This window comes from Orcinus orca, chromosome 5 (genome assembly GCF_937001465.1).
Source record: "Orcinus orca chromosome 5, mOrcOrc1.1, whole genome shotgun sequence".
Classification (NCBI taxonomy): Eukaryota; Metazoa; Chordata; class Mammalia; order Artiodactyla; family Delphinidae; genus Orcinus; species Orcinus orca.
The window spans coordinates 55,679,654-55,694,597 of NC_064563.1; the positions used below are offsets into that span (position 1 = coordinate 55,679,654).

Here is a 14,944-nt window from a genome sequence, read left to right on the forward strand (position 1 = left end):
AACTGACCTCCCCAAATTTCTGTAGCCCCGATCTGTTTTCCCACTACAGCCCTAGCGATGTCTCAAAAATATTTATCAGATAAATATTAATACTTCCCCAAACATAGTTTTTAGGACCAAATCCTTAAAAAACCCTTAACGTAATTTTTAAGACCTTCTGTGATTTGACTTCTTCTGCCTCTGCACTTCATTTTGAAATACGTTCCTCGTTCCTTTGTCAGTTTTTGAATTTGCCATGCTTTCGTAGCATTCTTGGTACAAACTTATTCCTCTGTGTAGAAATCTCCCTTTTCATCTGGATAACTACTACTGTCCTTTAAATGTTTTATAAATATCACTTTCTCAGAGATGGATTCTCTGATCTCTCAGACCAGATTATATTCCTGTCTTTGTTCCCACAGATCATTGAACATCCACTTTTAAAATATAATAGTTAGTAAACTTATAAGTAGCTGTTTAATAACTGTCTTCTTTCCTAGATGGGTAGGTCCATATAGGCAGGGGCTGTGTTTGTCTTGTCTAGCACAATATCCTTAACATACAGTGTTCTTTCAGGCACAGTAGATATCCAACCAATATTTGCTGAACTCAGTTGATTTCTGTTCTATGCATTTATCATAGGGCCTCTGAATTGATTACAGAAGACACACATTTCTGCAGATGCATTGGAATCCCTCATGGCTGACTTCACCTCTTAAACTGAAGTCTTCTTTGGTTTGCTCTTCTCACATCTCCTGGCACCAGTTCTCCCTTTGTGGGTTCTTACCGTGATTGGAGGAGACTGAGTGGGGAGTAGATTGACCAGAATTTATCACCTTTAGCTGGACTGGAGACCCAACACTACTTACTCCTTCCTGCATTGCCAGAGGGGCCCGTGGTATCACACAAGTCTCCCGAGTAGCTGGGGCCAGGTGCATCTCAGTGCTTGTTTTGCATAACTCAGGTAACCAATGAAGGGATGTTCTCCTTCTAATAACCCGTCTGTTACTCCTTCACCCCAAACATCAATGTGCTAGTTCATTTGTAGTTCCCTGAAAGGTAGCCATTATTCCTCAAGTGGCCATTATGGGAGAAAGGGTTGGGGAGCAAACTAAAACATTGATGAAAGGGCTTTAAAAATATCTATAATAACCAATAATGAAGGAGCAGATAACGAAAATACAATATGAAAATGAGCGTGATAAGAGACCCATAAAAGCATATGACCACAGTCAGAAAAGCAGCAGACCTTAGGAAACAGATTAAATAAATCCATTTTTGATTTTGGCTACACTTCCAGGGAGAGAGCTGCATTTATTTTAAAAAGAAAACAACCAATAAAGCAACCCCAGGAATTTCCTTTTCTTTTTATCTTTTAAACAGATTTGACCCAAGATGGACATTTTCTTTGAGAATAATATGTCTTTTTCCTTCAGCTGAAAGTTTTACCTTTTGAATTGTATTCCACACACGTTCTTTATCGTTTCTCCTTCCTTCAAGCGTGTCCATAGCATCTGCCATTAGTGACTGCAGCTGTGGCACCAAGATAAAAATTATCAGGGTGGAATTCACACAGAAATAACTTCTCTAAATACACAGATTAAAACCTAATTAAAAAATCATTTGTACGCTGATGATTTTATTACTCAACTTTCCGACAATGAACACTGCCACCTCATCTCTGCTTCAGTCATTACCAAGTATTATTGCAGATATAAAATACTGGAACAATGGAAAGATTCTTGAAAATTTGTAGAAAACATATAGATTTTAATGTAGTAAGTGTTGATGTTTTGTAAAAACGGATTTGGGTTGTAAAGAATGAAGGCGGTAGTTAATTCTCTCAGGGAATGGCATGTAGTACATGAACACATTTTAATATTTTCTCCTGAGGCTAATGTATCATAATTCTAGGCATCATGCAAAAGCTCACCAGAGGACCATACTAAAATTGTGTTGTTTTATTGCCTCTTAAAGGATCTGGCTCATTTATGTTCTTTTACTATGCTTTTCTTTTCTAAAATTTCAAAATAACCAGGATTACTTTTTAAGGTTCCATTTCAAAGGCAAGTTTAAAACATTCTCTCCTTTGCCCCGAACTGCCATATTCCATTTTAAAATAATCCTATACACACACTTTATATGTGGCTGCAAAGTAATGAGGCCACATGAAGCCATGTGATATTCAAAGCTAAAAAAGAAAGTTCTCTGAAAATGAACATATACCAGCTCAGTTCACCATGGCGTCAAACATTATGAACCCTTAGATAATCTTTCTGTTCTTTAGATATTGCAGAGCTTAAGCAGGAGGGTAGAGAGTTGAGTCACTCAGAACTCTTCTACTGAGTAGTCACTGTTTATATAGCATCATAAAAGGTGTTTCGAGGATTTGTATCTAGGTTAACCTATGCTTGGAAGCTGGAAAGTAAAATCTGTTACTTAAGGGGATGAACCCTTGCAAGAGACATGATTTTTAAATATTTGGCTTGCACATATACATCCTATACATTTACTTTTTTTCTAGTAGGTATATAAATTATGAAAATATCCCATGAAATCCTGTTTTCCAAGGTTTCGGGTAGTGGAATGTTGCACTAACACATTAGTTAGTGATGTTAATAATGCTAGTTTTGTGCTCTTTGTGTATATTTAGAAATATAAGTATTTCCAGGAAGAAGAAGGCTGCAGATGTGTGGTTAAGAAGACCTAAGTGCAGAAAACTCCCTTGTATTTTTCATTTAAATCTTGAATGTGCTTTTCAGGAAGACAGGATCAACATTGTGCCAGCTTCTTAAATTAACATTTTCTTTGCTTTCTTTTATCTCAGAGGAGCATTAATCATCTAAAATTGGCTATAATATGCACTTTGAAAGCTCCACACTTACTGCACTCCTGAATGCCTTACGAATGGTAGGATAAACACTTAGCCTTTTAGAAGGTGTTCTGTGCACATAACCATACAGGTTTAGAAAGTATTATTGCCAGTTTTGACTTAGTAAATTCTTGACTAATAGACTTTTTTTCTCATAGTTTTAATGTTTAGTATGTGGAGTTTTATTATTTTATTATATAAAATATTTTATTATTTATTATATAAAATATTTATTATATAAAACTCGGTTTTATATGCTTACTTTGAATATCAGTATTTATTTAATATACTTTTAACAGGTTCAGATGAACATTATAAATGTTGGCGGTTCATTTCTTGATTAATTTGTAACAATTTTAAAAGCTCAAAGAGGGAGTGTTCCTTTAGTTATCTGAAAATTACAGGTGCTAAGTTTGGGTTGTTCTCATCCTTGCTATGTGAATTCAATTCAGGTCTATAATTAGTTTTCGCTACATTCAATTAGAGCCTCAAAGAGCCCTTCCCAGCAACACATTAGGAGCTTTATATGGAGTGAATTTTACCTTTCCTTGAATGGCCATCACACTGATTAATAATTGTTTTTCAAACGAGGTGCTATTGTTTCTAATATAAATTATGGTTATAATATACACACCTGTTTGGAGATTTGTTCTATAAGATATTTCTTGAACTAGTTTTTGACAGGCTCTGTGTTTTCTGAGTTAACTGGTCAATTCAGTTAAAAAAAAACCAAACACCCCACCATTTGACTACATTTTCCCCTCAAGACACCTCTCTTAACTAAATGGACATATGTGTGCGAGTGTTGGCACTGCCGGCATATATGTGACATTAGAAGTAAATAAGAAAATTCTATGGATGATTTTGTAGGGTCAGTTTTCTATCCAGCAATTACTGTTTTTTCCTCTTACTTTTCCATTGAAGAGAATCCTGTATTAACATATCTTGGAGTTAAGAAACAATGTATTAAAATTTCACTTTACTTGAAACAAAAAAGCCTGACTCAAAATATGAGTAATCAGCCCTCTTCCATATTTTCATACATTACAAAGGTCTTGCTATTAAAAAAAAAAAAAGCTAGTTAGGGTGGGCAAATAAAACACACACACACACTTCTACATTTTCCAGTTTCTTCATTAGAATGCTTCATGAGGGTTGGGGAGTTTGCCCTCGGACTGCATTTATTGTCACATTCTTTTTCAGACCATATCACTCTTTTATTGGCTCAGGGCTTGTGAAAGCCTTAAACAAAGAAAAACAAATGCGTACCAATTCCGCCTCCTGTTGACTGATGTCCTGTAGATAGGGAATGGTTGCTAGCTCGGCCATTGCTTGATTGATCACCTGGGACTGCTCCTTTACTCTCTGCAGCCGGCTGAGGAGGCTGGCATATTGCAACTTCTCCATCACACCTGAGCACGCACGAAGACTCCCCTAGTCTCCCAGTAGAAGGAAATGTTTTAGAACAAAACCACAGAAATAACCTCTCCCCGGGGATTGAAGTCAGGTCAGCTAAATAATAACACGTTTAGCTCCCCTGAAGTAATGGTATCTAGTGCAAATCAATGTTTTCTTCTATTATTTTAGAGAATTGTCTGTACCCTTCCTTCAAACAGATGAATGTGTTGATATATAAAAGGGAACGCTTGGCAGGACTGTTGAGAAGGATTTGCGGGTGGCCCTGCCTAAGGAATCTGGGATGAGGGGAAAAGAAGGACTGAAGTTGAACCTGAGCTCCACTCTCCCAGTGGGGATCCCACAGAGCTGTGTCCATTGAGCGGGGGTGATTTTATCTATGTCACCAAGGCATCATGAGAGTTAAGAGTTGCCCACTGTCTTGTTTATACAAAGGAAGATTTCTTATGCAAGTTGAATCCTGAAAAATGTTATGCAAGTGGATTTCTGTCTAGCCCAGTGGCTTACATTAAACCTCCAGCTCTGCTTTTATCTTTAGCTCTCTTTGGATGGCCATGGACTCTGGCTTCTCTCCTTGTGTCATTTTAGTGATTTATTCTGGGTCCTAGGACCATTCCAGCAACTGACATGATCCATCTTGAAACAGACTGTTGTGCACTTGTAAGGAACACCAACCTCCATGAATCTACTGGTATTTTGGGCTTTCTTAAAATGGGGCACACTTATAATTAAGGTGGCCTACCTCTGTGTTTGCTACTGCCAGCCATAGAGAGGACATGTTACCTTCTCTAAAAAGTTTAATACAAATTGTACTGCTTGATAGGTGACACAAAGTTTATCGTAAAATTCTCACATTTCTGTTTAGGAAAAAGTACTTCTGACATAAGGGGGCATCTAAGGGTTCCTGTCATGTTTGGAGGGTGATGAGAAACGGGAAGTCATAGGAGGATTTAGTCTGGTGATGATATTCTGCATCTTGGTGCTTAGAAGTGGAAGCCTAGATGAGCGGCATCCCTTTATGCGGTCGGGGAGTGGAGGTTTCCTCTTTGACCACCTGCACCTGAATTACTAGGCTTGTTGGTTAATTAGGAAGAGTCCTGGACCTTACTCAGTGAATCACAATCTCTTGTTATGTGGCCCTAGAAATAGGAATTTTAGCTATACAAAAATTCAGATATTCAAATATCTCAAACAGAAGTTGGAGAATAAACTACTACCTTAAAGCTTAGTATCTGCACAAGGACTATTTGAGTTTGTGCATACTTATAAAACAGATTTTCTCCCAGAAACTAGAGAAGGCAGATGTGACTTTTTCTTCTTAAAATATTCTTTTCTAAGGAGAAAAATTATTAGAAACCAGCATTACTAAAGAGCATCAAAATTTTAACTTGAATTTAGAAGGCAGTCCTTTCTGAAATGTCATACACATATCTTGACTGACACCAACCTCTAGAGTTTGGCGCTTTCCTGGAATCTTGGTAATAAAGAAAGGTTAAGCACTGTTGCATTGTATTTGCTGTATTTCTTCCTAACATCTCTTTCTGCCATTTGACTGATGTCTCTTTATCCCTGCTAATTTGTTCTTTCCAATTAATCATTTATCTGAAAACCTATAAACCTATAGGAGCAATGACTGCAAATTGTGGATTTGAGATCCCTTCTCTGAATTGAAGAAATAGCCAGCCTACCCACAGAGTTTAAACACGTAGCTAAACAATGGATACTGTCAAATAGAGGAAAGCAAGTTGCAGGAGAAACAGTTTTCTTTCCCAAGAAAAATTACTTTCTTTGTCCTTCTTTAAAATAAACAGTGGGGCTGGTTGTAGGAAAGTGGTATAGTGACTCAACTCCAAAGTGCAGAAACAACTGCGGCCTGCTTGGAAACATAATCTATCAGTGTAATTTTCCAAAACATCAGGACAATAAAAATAGTGGAAGGCAGTGGTGCTTTGTTAGCTGGATTGTTGGATGCATAGCAAAACAGGAAGTGCTCCTTATGGATAGGACACTAGGGAAAGGATACAGTTGACTGCTAATGGTCCTCCCCCTACCCCCCCCCCAAGCCAAATGCAGTTTTGGTCATCAGGAAACTACAGATTAATATTTTACCTATACAAGGTTGGGGCTTCTGAGAGATAAAGTGAAAAAGAAATAAAAATTAATAAATGCCAGCAGGAATGCTTTAATGCTGTTGCTTTAAGAAAATCAAGGAAATAATGAAAAATGAAGGAATTAGCTCACATTTAATGCTAGCAAGGGCTAAATCTAAAAGGAAGTAGCCCTCTCAATGAGACTTCAGAAGTGACCAGAGAGCTCCTTAGCTGCTGGAGAGAGTGTAATGAAGTGGCCACACAGGTACAGTGAAGGTTAGGTAAATAGCAAGTTCAGATGAAAGCTTCAGCCAGACAGTTGTCTAGATTTAATAGCAGGTGTGGATGAATGTTTGGAACGTAAGTGGCACAGCATAATATTGCTGAAAAGCAGAGCCCAAGTATTGGGAATGTATTTCCATTTGCCATAACATATAGAAACATTAATTGCAAAGAAAAGGGGTAGGAAACACATATTATTGTTCATTTCCAATGTGCATATATAAACAATTTTTGTGCTTCACTTGGAGGAAATTACAAGTAAAATTAACAAGGTATTCAAAACCTGGCTAGTTAGGTCATTTTTTGGCAAGTCAGCCTGTGAAGGAAGCTTCATGCCTGGCAAGAGATTTTATTATTTTAACTCTTTAACACCCCAGGAAGCACAGTACATAAGGTGCAAACTGACAGCAGCCTGTAAAGTTAATACATGGAAAAGCACAGCAGCATTCAGTAGCACGTGAAATAATTAGTACAAAGAACCATAGAAGAAAAAATACCATTAGAGCAGAGCTACTGGTTGAATGGGGTTGATGTTCAGTGAGATTAAAAGACACCGGATAGGAAGGTGGGAGAACATTTTAGACAATAACTCTGAAAATGCCAGAATCATTCTTGTCACACAGCCGTGGGCTGTGTGCCTAACAAAGGAATCTATAAAGGTAAGGAAACTGGTGTCAGAGTGTAAGGAGAATTATTTTCTGAGAGAAGCATTATACCAGGAATGTCTTTGTCTCCTTCACCAACTCTTTCTACCACCTCATAGCAAGAGGTGAAAATTCATGTTCCCTGACAAGCCCTACTGTGGGCAGTAGATCTACTCCATGGCTAGAGATGACACCTCTAATCCTGCCTTTGTGAGGAGATCTGAGTGCATCAGTGATCTAAGGAAAAGAATTCAAGATCCACAGGACACTTGCACAGTCTTCGTTTTAGAAGAGTATGTAATTTCAAAGTATACAGCATTTACAAAGAAAGAGAAGGGTCTATAAAACAGTCCTTTTGTCATAGCAAATGAAAACCAATACAATTAATTAAAACTCTAAAAATTCTTAATACTTTACCAAGTGCTTCAATGTGGATTATATACTTTTGGTCTCACAACTCTGGGAGGTGAGCATGGCAGGTAACAGCTTATTTTATAAATGAGAAAAAAACAGCTCAGAGGTTAAGTGATATCCTAGGGTTACACAGCCAGAGCACAGCCTTGGACGAAAGTCTTCATCCACAGGTGTCACAAGCTAGGGTCACAGCTAATAAGGGCAATGCAGTGCTTACTCAAGTGGATGGCATTTGACATCTGACAAAAAAAAAAAAAAAAAAAAAAAAAAACCACCTCGGGATCCTAAAAACACTATTGAGGGATTCTTGGGTTACAATTAATTGTACCATGTAGGAATAATTTCTGCTCACCAACTCATTTCTTTCTTCATTAGCTAGGTTACCTTTGCAGCCAATTTTATTCAGTCCTGCTTTATGAAGCTGTGGTTGGGCATATAATGAGAAACCTACAGGCCAATATTTGGATATTCTTGTGGTCTCTGGGTACCTGTGGGCTCACTTGCTTCAATTTCATTCAAGCTCTTTGAGACAGTCTTCCAAAAACTATTTCCCATAGATGCAAACATAAAGTTGATGAAATCCCTCACAGTTAACAAAGTGGTGCTGACTCATTCTAAAGAAGACTGAGTCATTCATTAGATGCTAAGAATCTTATTCATTACGGTTTTCAAGTCTGCTTTATGGACACATAGAGATTCATGCATATACACATTTCTAAGTGGCCAGAATGCCCTTTGAAACGTGAGAAGAAAATGTGTTAGAAGCATTTAAAAAGTGCTTGATGCCTAGATTGGCCTAACCTGCATTCACAGCACACTGGGAGATCTGAGCTGGCAACAGATGATGATGTGGCGGGTATCTGACAAGTAGCAAGGCACGGCGGGCATCGCCCCAAAGAGCCGGGGCACAGACAGATTACCTCCCCAACATCCAGCATGCTGGCACTGCAAGGCTAACCATGTGCAGATGAGGTGAAGTAATACTATATGGTGATGGTTCTTGCTAGCAAGGCTTCCACTGCTTGCAAGAGCCTGATGATGACAGTGATGAGGGGTGTGTGTGTGTGTGTGTCTCTAATTAGGATGGGGTGGTTGGTGAGGGTGTGTGTGTGTGTGTCTGGAAGAGGTTGTGAATTGGAGAACAGGACCCAAAATTTGCAGTAGATCCAATGAGATCACTATAAACTGAACGTTTGTGTCCACCCAAAATTCCTATGTTGAAGCCCTAGTGACCAATGTGATGTATTTGGAGATGGGGCCTTTGGGAGGTAATTATGGTTAGATGAGGTCATGAGAGTAGGGCCTCATTTTGGGATTAGTGCTCTTACAAGAATTGACAACAGAGAGCTTGCTCTCTGCCATGTTAGGACACAGAGAGAAAGTAGCCAACTGCAAGCCAGGAAGAGGGTCTTTAGCCGACTGCAAACCAGGAAGAGGGTGTTTGGCAGAACCTGACCATGTTGGCACCCTGATCTCAGACTTCTAGCCTCTAGAATGCTATTTTGTTATGACAGCGCAAGATGACTAAGATAGAGATGGATTTCTTAGTAGTAGTAGTAGTATAGGGGAGATAGTTGAGTGGAACACAGTTGTGAGGAAGGGGAAGGAAGCTATGTGGTAGGAAAATCAGTAAAAATGTGCTTTTGGATTTGTAATGCATAGAATTACAAATCATGCAAATAAATTAGGGGTTTTATAGCTTTTGTAAAATGCTGAATAATGTTACTGAGCAGGTAAACTGCTGAACAGATGTTAAGTAGCTGTTTGTGATAACCCCCTTTGTTCCCCTTGTAAGGTAAGAACATCAAATCAACGATGTAATACTAAAACCACAAAAAAAGAATTCTTAAAAATTTCCAGCTTAGGCCTTTTGAAGAATATTTTAAAAGGGGAAATCTGCAGCCTTTAGAGCCCATTAACGAAGAGTTCCCTTTATGTACTTTCTTTTTTTTTTTTTTTGCGGTACGCGGGCCTCTCACTGTTGCGGCCTGTCCTGTTGCAGAGCACAGGCTCCGGACGCGCAGGCTCAGTGGCCGTGGCTCACGGGCCCAGCCGCTCCGCGGCATGTGGGATCTTCCCGGACTGGGGCACGAACCCGTGTCCGCTGCATTGGCAGGCGGACTCTCAACCACTGTGCCGCCAGGGAAGCCCTCTTTATGTACTTTCAATACAATAGCTTAAATTTTGTAAAATAGCACAGCATAACTCAGGTCTTATTTTGGGCTTTTTTTAAAGACTGAAAGTAGAAAGGGCATATTTTCCCTGGGTCACAGAAAGGGATTAGATAATTTACCTTAAGGGTATATAAAGATCAATTGCCAGGTGGAGGGCGGAGTCAAGATGGCAGACTAGGATTCGTGTCTACATACAATTAGGGCACCTACCAGGCACTGGTGGGGGACCACAGACAGCTAAGGGGGCGGGATGAACCTCCAGCGACTGGCTTGCAGGATCTTGGTTCCCAAGCCGGAGGTCAGGGCCGAGCTCCTGTGGTGGGAGCTCTGAGTCCAAATTGCTGGACTAACAGAACCTCAGACCCCAGGGAATACCAACTGGAGTGAGGCCTCCCAGAGGTCCTCATCTCAGCACCAAGACCCAGCTCTATCCAACTGCCTGCAAACTCCAGTGCTGGACCCCTCAGGCCAAACAACCAGTAAGACAGGAATACAGCCCCACCCATCAAAAAAAAAAAAAAAAAAGAAACGACAAAAAATATGTCACAGATGAAGGAGCAAGGTAAAAACCTACAAGACCAATAAATGAAGATGCAATAGGCAACCTACCTGAAAAAGAATTCAGAGTAATGATAGTAAAGATGATCCAAAATCTCGGAAACACAATGGAGAAAATACAAGAAACATTTAACAAGGATCTAGAAGAACGAAAGAGCAAACCAACAGTGATGAACAACACAAAAACTGAAATTAAAGATACTCTAGAAGGAATCAATAGCAGAATAACTAAGGCAGAAGAACGGATAAGTGACGTGGAAGATAAAATGGTGGAAATAACTGTCAGGGAGCAGAATAAAGAAAAAAGAATGAAAAGAATTGAGGACAGTCTCAGAGACCTCTGGGACAACACTGAACACACCAACATTTGAATTATAGGGGTCTCAGAAGAAGAAGAGAAAGAGAAAGCGTCTGAGAAAATATTTGAAGAGATTATAGTCAAAAACTTCCCTAACATGGGAAAGGAAATAGTCAAGTCCCGGAAGCACAGAGAGTCCCATACAGGATAAACCCAAAGAGAAACATGCTGAGACACATATTAATCAAACTCTCAAAAATTAAATACAAAAAAGAGATACTAAAAGCAGCAAGGGAAAAGCAACAAATAACATACAAGGAAATCCCCATAAGGTTAACAGAAACTCTGCAAGCCAGAAGGGAGTGGCAGGACATATTTAAAGTGATGAAAGGGAAAACCCTACAACCAAGATTACTCTACCCAGCAAGGATCTCATTCAGATTCAATGGAGAAATTAAAACCTTTAAGACAAGCAAAAGCTAAGAGAATTCATCCCCACCAAACCAGCTTTACAACAAATGCTAAAGGAACTTCTTTAGGCAGGAAACACAAGAGAAGAAAACGACCTACAAAAATAAACCCCAAACAATTAAGAAAATGGTAATAGGAACATACATATCAATAGTTACCTTAAATGTAAATGGATTAAATGCTCCAACCAAAAGGCTTAGACTGGCTGAATGGATACAGAAACAAGACCCGTACATATGCTGTCTACAAGAGACCCACTTCAGACCTAGGGACACATACAGAATGAAAGTAAGGGGATGGAAAAAGATATTCCATGCACATGGAAATCAGAAGAAAGCTGGAATAGCAATTCTCATATCAGGCAAAATAGACTTTAAAATAAAGACTATTACAAGAGACAAGAAGGACACTACATAATGATCAAGGGATCAATCCAAGAAGAAGATATAACAATTGTAAATATTTATGCACCCAACATAGGAGCGCCTCAATACATAAGGCAGATACTAACAGCCATAAAAGGGGAAATCAACAGTAACACATTCATAGTAGGGGACTTTAACACCCCACTTTCACCCATGGACAGATCATCCAAAATGAAAATAAATAAGGAGACACAAGCTTTAAATGATACACTAAACAAGATGGACTTAATTGATATTTATAGGACATTCCATCCAAAAACAACAGAATACACTTTCAACTGCTCATAGAACATTCTCCAGGATAGACCATATCTTGGGTCACAAATCAAGCCTTGGTAAATTTAAGAAAATTGAAATCATATCAAGTATTTTCTCCAACCACAACACTATGAGACTAGATATCAATTACAGGAAAAACTGTAAAAAATACAAACACATGGAGGCTAAACAATGTGCTACTAAATAACCAGGAGATCACTGAAGAAATCAATGAGGAAATCAGAAATACCTAGAAACAAATGACAATGAAAACATGATGACCCCAAACCTATGGGATGTAGCAAAAGCAGTTCTAAGAGGGAACTTTATAGCAGTACAGTCCTACCTCAAGGAACAAGAAACATCTCAAATAAACAACCTAACCTTACACCTAAAGCAATTGGAGAAAGAAGAACAAAAAACCCCCAAAGTTAGCAGAAGGAAAGAAATCATAAAGATCAGATCAGAAATAAATGAAAAAGTAATGAAGAAGGCAATAGCAAAGATCAATAAAACTAAAAGCTGATTCTTTGAGAAGATAAACAAAATTGATAAACCATTAGCCAGACTCATCAAGAAAAAAAGGGAGAAGACTCAATAGAATTAGAAATGAAAAAGGAGAAGTAACAACTAACACTGCAGAAATGCAAAGGATCGTGACAGAATACTACAAGCAACTATATGCCAATAAAATGGACAACCTGGAAGAAATGGACAAATTCTTAGAAAAGCACAACCTTCTGAGACTGAACCAGGAAGAAATATAAACAGACCAAGCACAAGCACTGAATTTGAGACTGTGATTAAAAACCTTCCAACAAACAAAAGCCCGGGACCAGGTGGCTTCACAGGACAATTCTATCAAAGATTCAGAGAAGAGCTAACACCTATCCTTCTCAAACTCTTCCAAAATATAGCAGAGGGAGGAACGCTCCCAAACTCATTCTACAACGCCACCATCACCCTGATACCAAAACCAGACAAAGATGTCACAAAGAAAGAAAACTACAGGCCAATATCACTGATGAACATAGATGCAAAACTGCTGGCGCAGTGGTTGAGAGTCCGCCTGCCGAAGCAGGGGACACGGGTTCGTGCCGCGGTCCGGGAAGATCCCACATGCCGCGGAGCGGTTGGGCCCGTGAGCATGGCCGCTGAGCCTGCACGTCCGGAGCCTGTGCTCCGCAACGGGAGAGGCCACAACAGTGAGAGGCCCGCGTACCGCAAAAAAAAAAAAATTACTAGCAAACGGAATCCAACAGCACATTAAAAGGCTCATACACCACGATCAAGTGGGGTTTATCCCAGGAATGCAAGGATTCTTCAATATATGCAAATCGATCAATGTGATAAACCATATTAATGAACTGAAGGAGAAAAAACATATGATCATCTCAATAGATGCAGAAAAAGCATTTGACAAAATTCAACACACATTTATGATAAAAACTCTTCAGAAAGTAGGCATAGAGGGAACCAACCTCAACATAATAAAAGCCATATATGACAAACCCACAGCCAACATCGTTTACAATGGTGAAAAACTGAAACCATTACCTCTAAGATCAGGAATAAGACAAGGTTGTCCACTCTCACCACTGTTATTCAACATAGTTTTGGAAGTTTCAGGCACAGCAATCAGAGAAGAAAAAGAAATAAAAGGAATACAAATTGGAAAAGCAGAAGTAAAACTGTCACTATTTGCAGATGACATGATACTGTACATAGAGGATCCTAAAGATGCTACCAGGAAACTACTAGAGCTAATCAGTGAATTTGGTAGAGTAGCAGGATACAAAATTAATGCACAGAAGTGTCTTGCATTCCTATACACTAATGATGAAAAATCTGAAAGAGAAATTATGGAAACACTCCCATTTACCATTGCATCAAAAAGAATAAAGTATCTAGGAATAAACCTACCTAAGGAGACAGAAGACCTGTATGCAGAATACTCTAAGACACTGATGAAAGAAATTAAAGATGATACAAACAGATGGAGAGATATACCATGTTCTTGGATCGGAAGAATCAACATTGTGAAAATGACCGTACTACCCAAAGCTATCTACAGATTCAATGCAATCCCTATCAAACTACCAATGGCATTTTTCATAGAACTAGTACCAAAAATTTCACAATTTGTATGGAAACACAAAATACCCCGAATAGCCAAAGCAGTCTTGAGAAAGAAAAACAGAGCTGGAGGAATCAGGCTCCCTGACTTCAGACTATACTACAAAGCTACAGTAATCAAGACAGTATGGTACTGGCACAAAAATAGAAATATAGATCATTGAAATAGGATAGAAAGCCCAGAGATGAACCCTTGCACATATGGTCACCTTATGTTTGATAAAGGAGGCAAGAGTATACAATGGAGAAAAGACAGCCTCTTCAATAAGTGGTGCTGGGAAAATTGGACAGCTACCTGGAAAAGAATGAAATTAGAACACTTCCTAACACCATACACAGAAATAAACTCAAAATGGATTAAAGACCTAAATGTAAGGCCAGGCACTATCAACCTCTTAGAGGAAAATATAGGCTGAACACTCTATGACATAAATCACAGCAAGATCCTTTTTGACCCACCTCCTAGAGAAATGGAAATAAAAACAAAAATTAAAAAATGGGACCTAGTTAAACTTAAAAGCTTTTGTACAGCAAAGGAAACCGTAAACAAGACAAAAGACAACTCTCAGAATGGGATAAAGTATTGGCAAATGAAGCAACTGACAAAGGATTAATCTCCAAAATATACAAGCAGCTCATGCAGCTCAATAGGAAGAAAACAAACAACCCAATCCAAAAATGGGCAGAAGACCGTAATAGATATTTCTCCAAAGAAGATATACAGATGGCCAACAAACACATGAAAGAATGCTCAACATCACTAATTATTAGAGAAATGCAAAACAAAAGTACAGTGAGGTATCACCTCACACCAGTCAGAATGGCCATCATGAAAAAATCTACAAACACTAAATGCTGGAGAGGGTGTGGAGAAAAGGGAACCCTCTTGCACTGTTGTTGGGAATGTAAATTGATACAGCCACCTTG

General features: G+C 38.8%; 1 protein-coding gene across 1 annotated transcript in view; it reads right to left on the minus strand.

Annotated features, from left to right (window-relative positions):
* Positions 1 to 14,944, minus strand: part of SPATA16 (spermatogenesis associated 16) — a 192,768-nt gene that overhangs the window by 1,915 nt on the left and 175,909 nt on the right. Inside the window, exons 8-9 of the mRNA XM_049709844.1 lie at positions 4,121 to 4,285; positions 1,429 to 1,512 (exon numbers count right to left, since the gene is read on the minus strand). Coding sequence (XP_049565801.1) covers positions 1,429 to 1,512; positions 4,121 to 4,285 — 249 coding nt within the window. The remainder of the gene's footprint in view (positions 1 to 1,428; positions 1,513 to 4,120; positions 4,286 to 14,944) is intronic.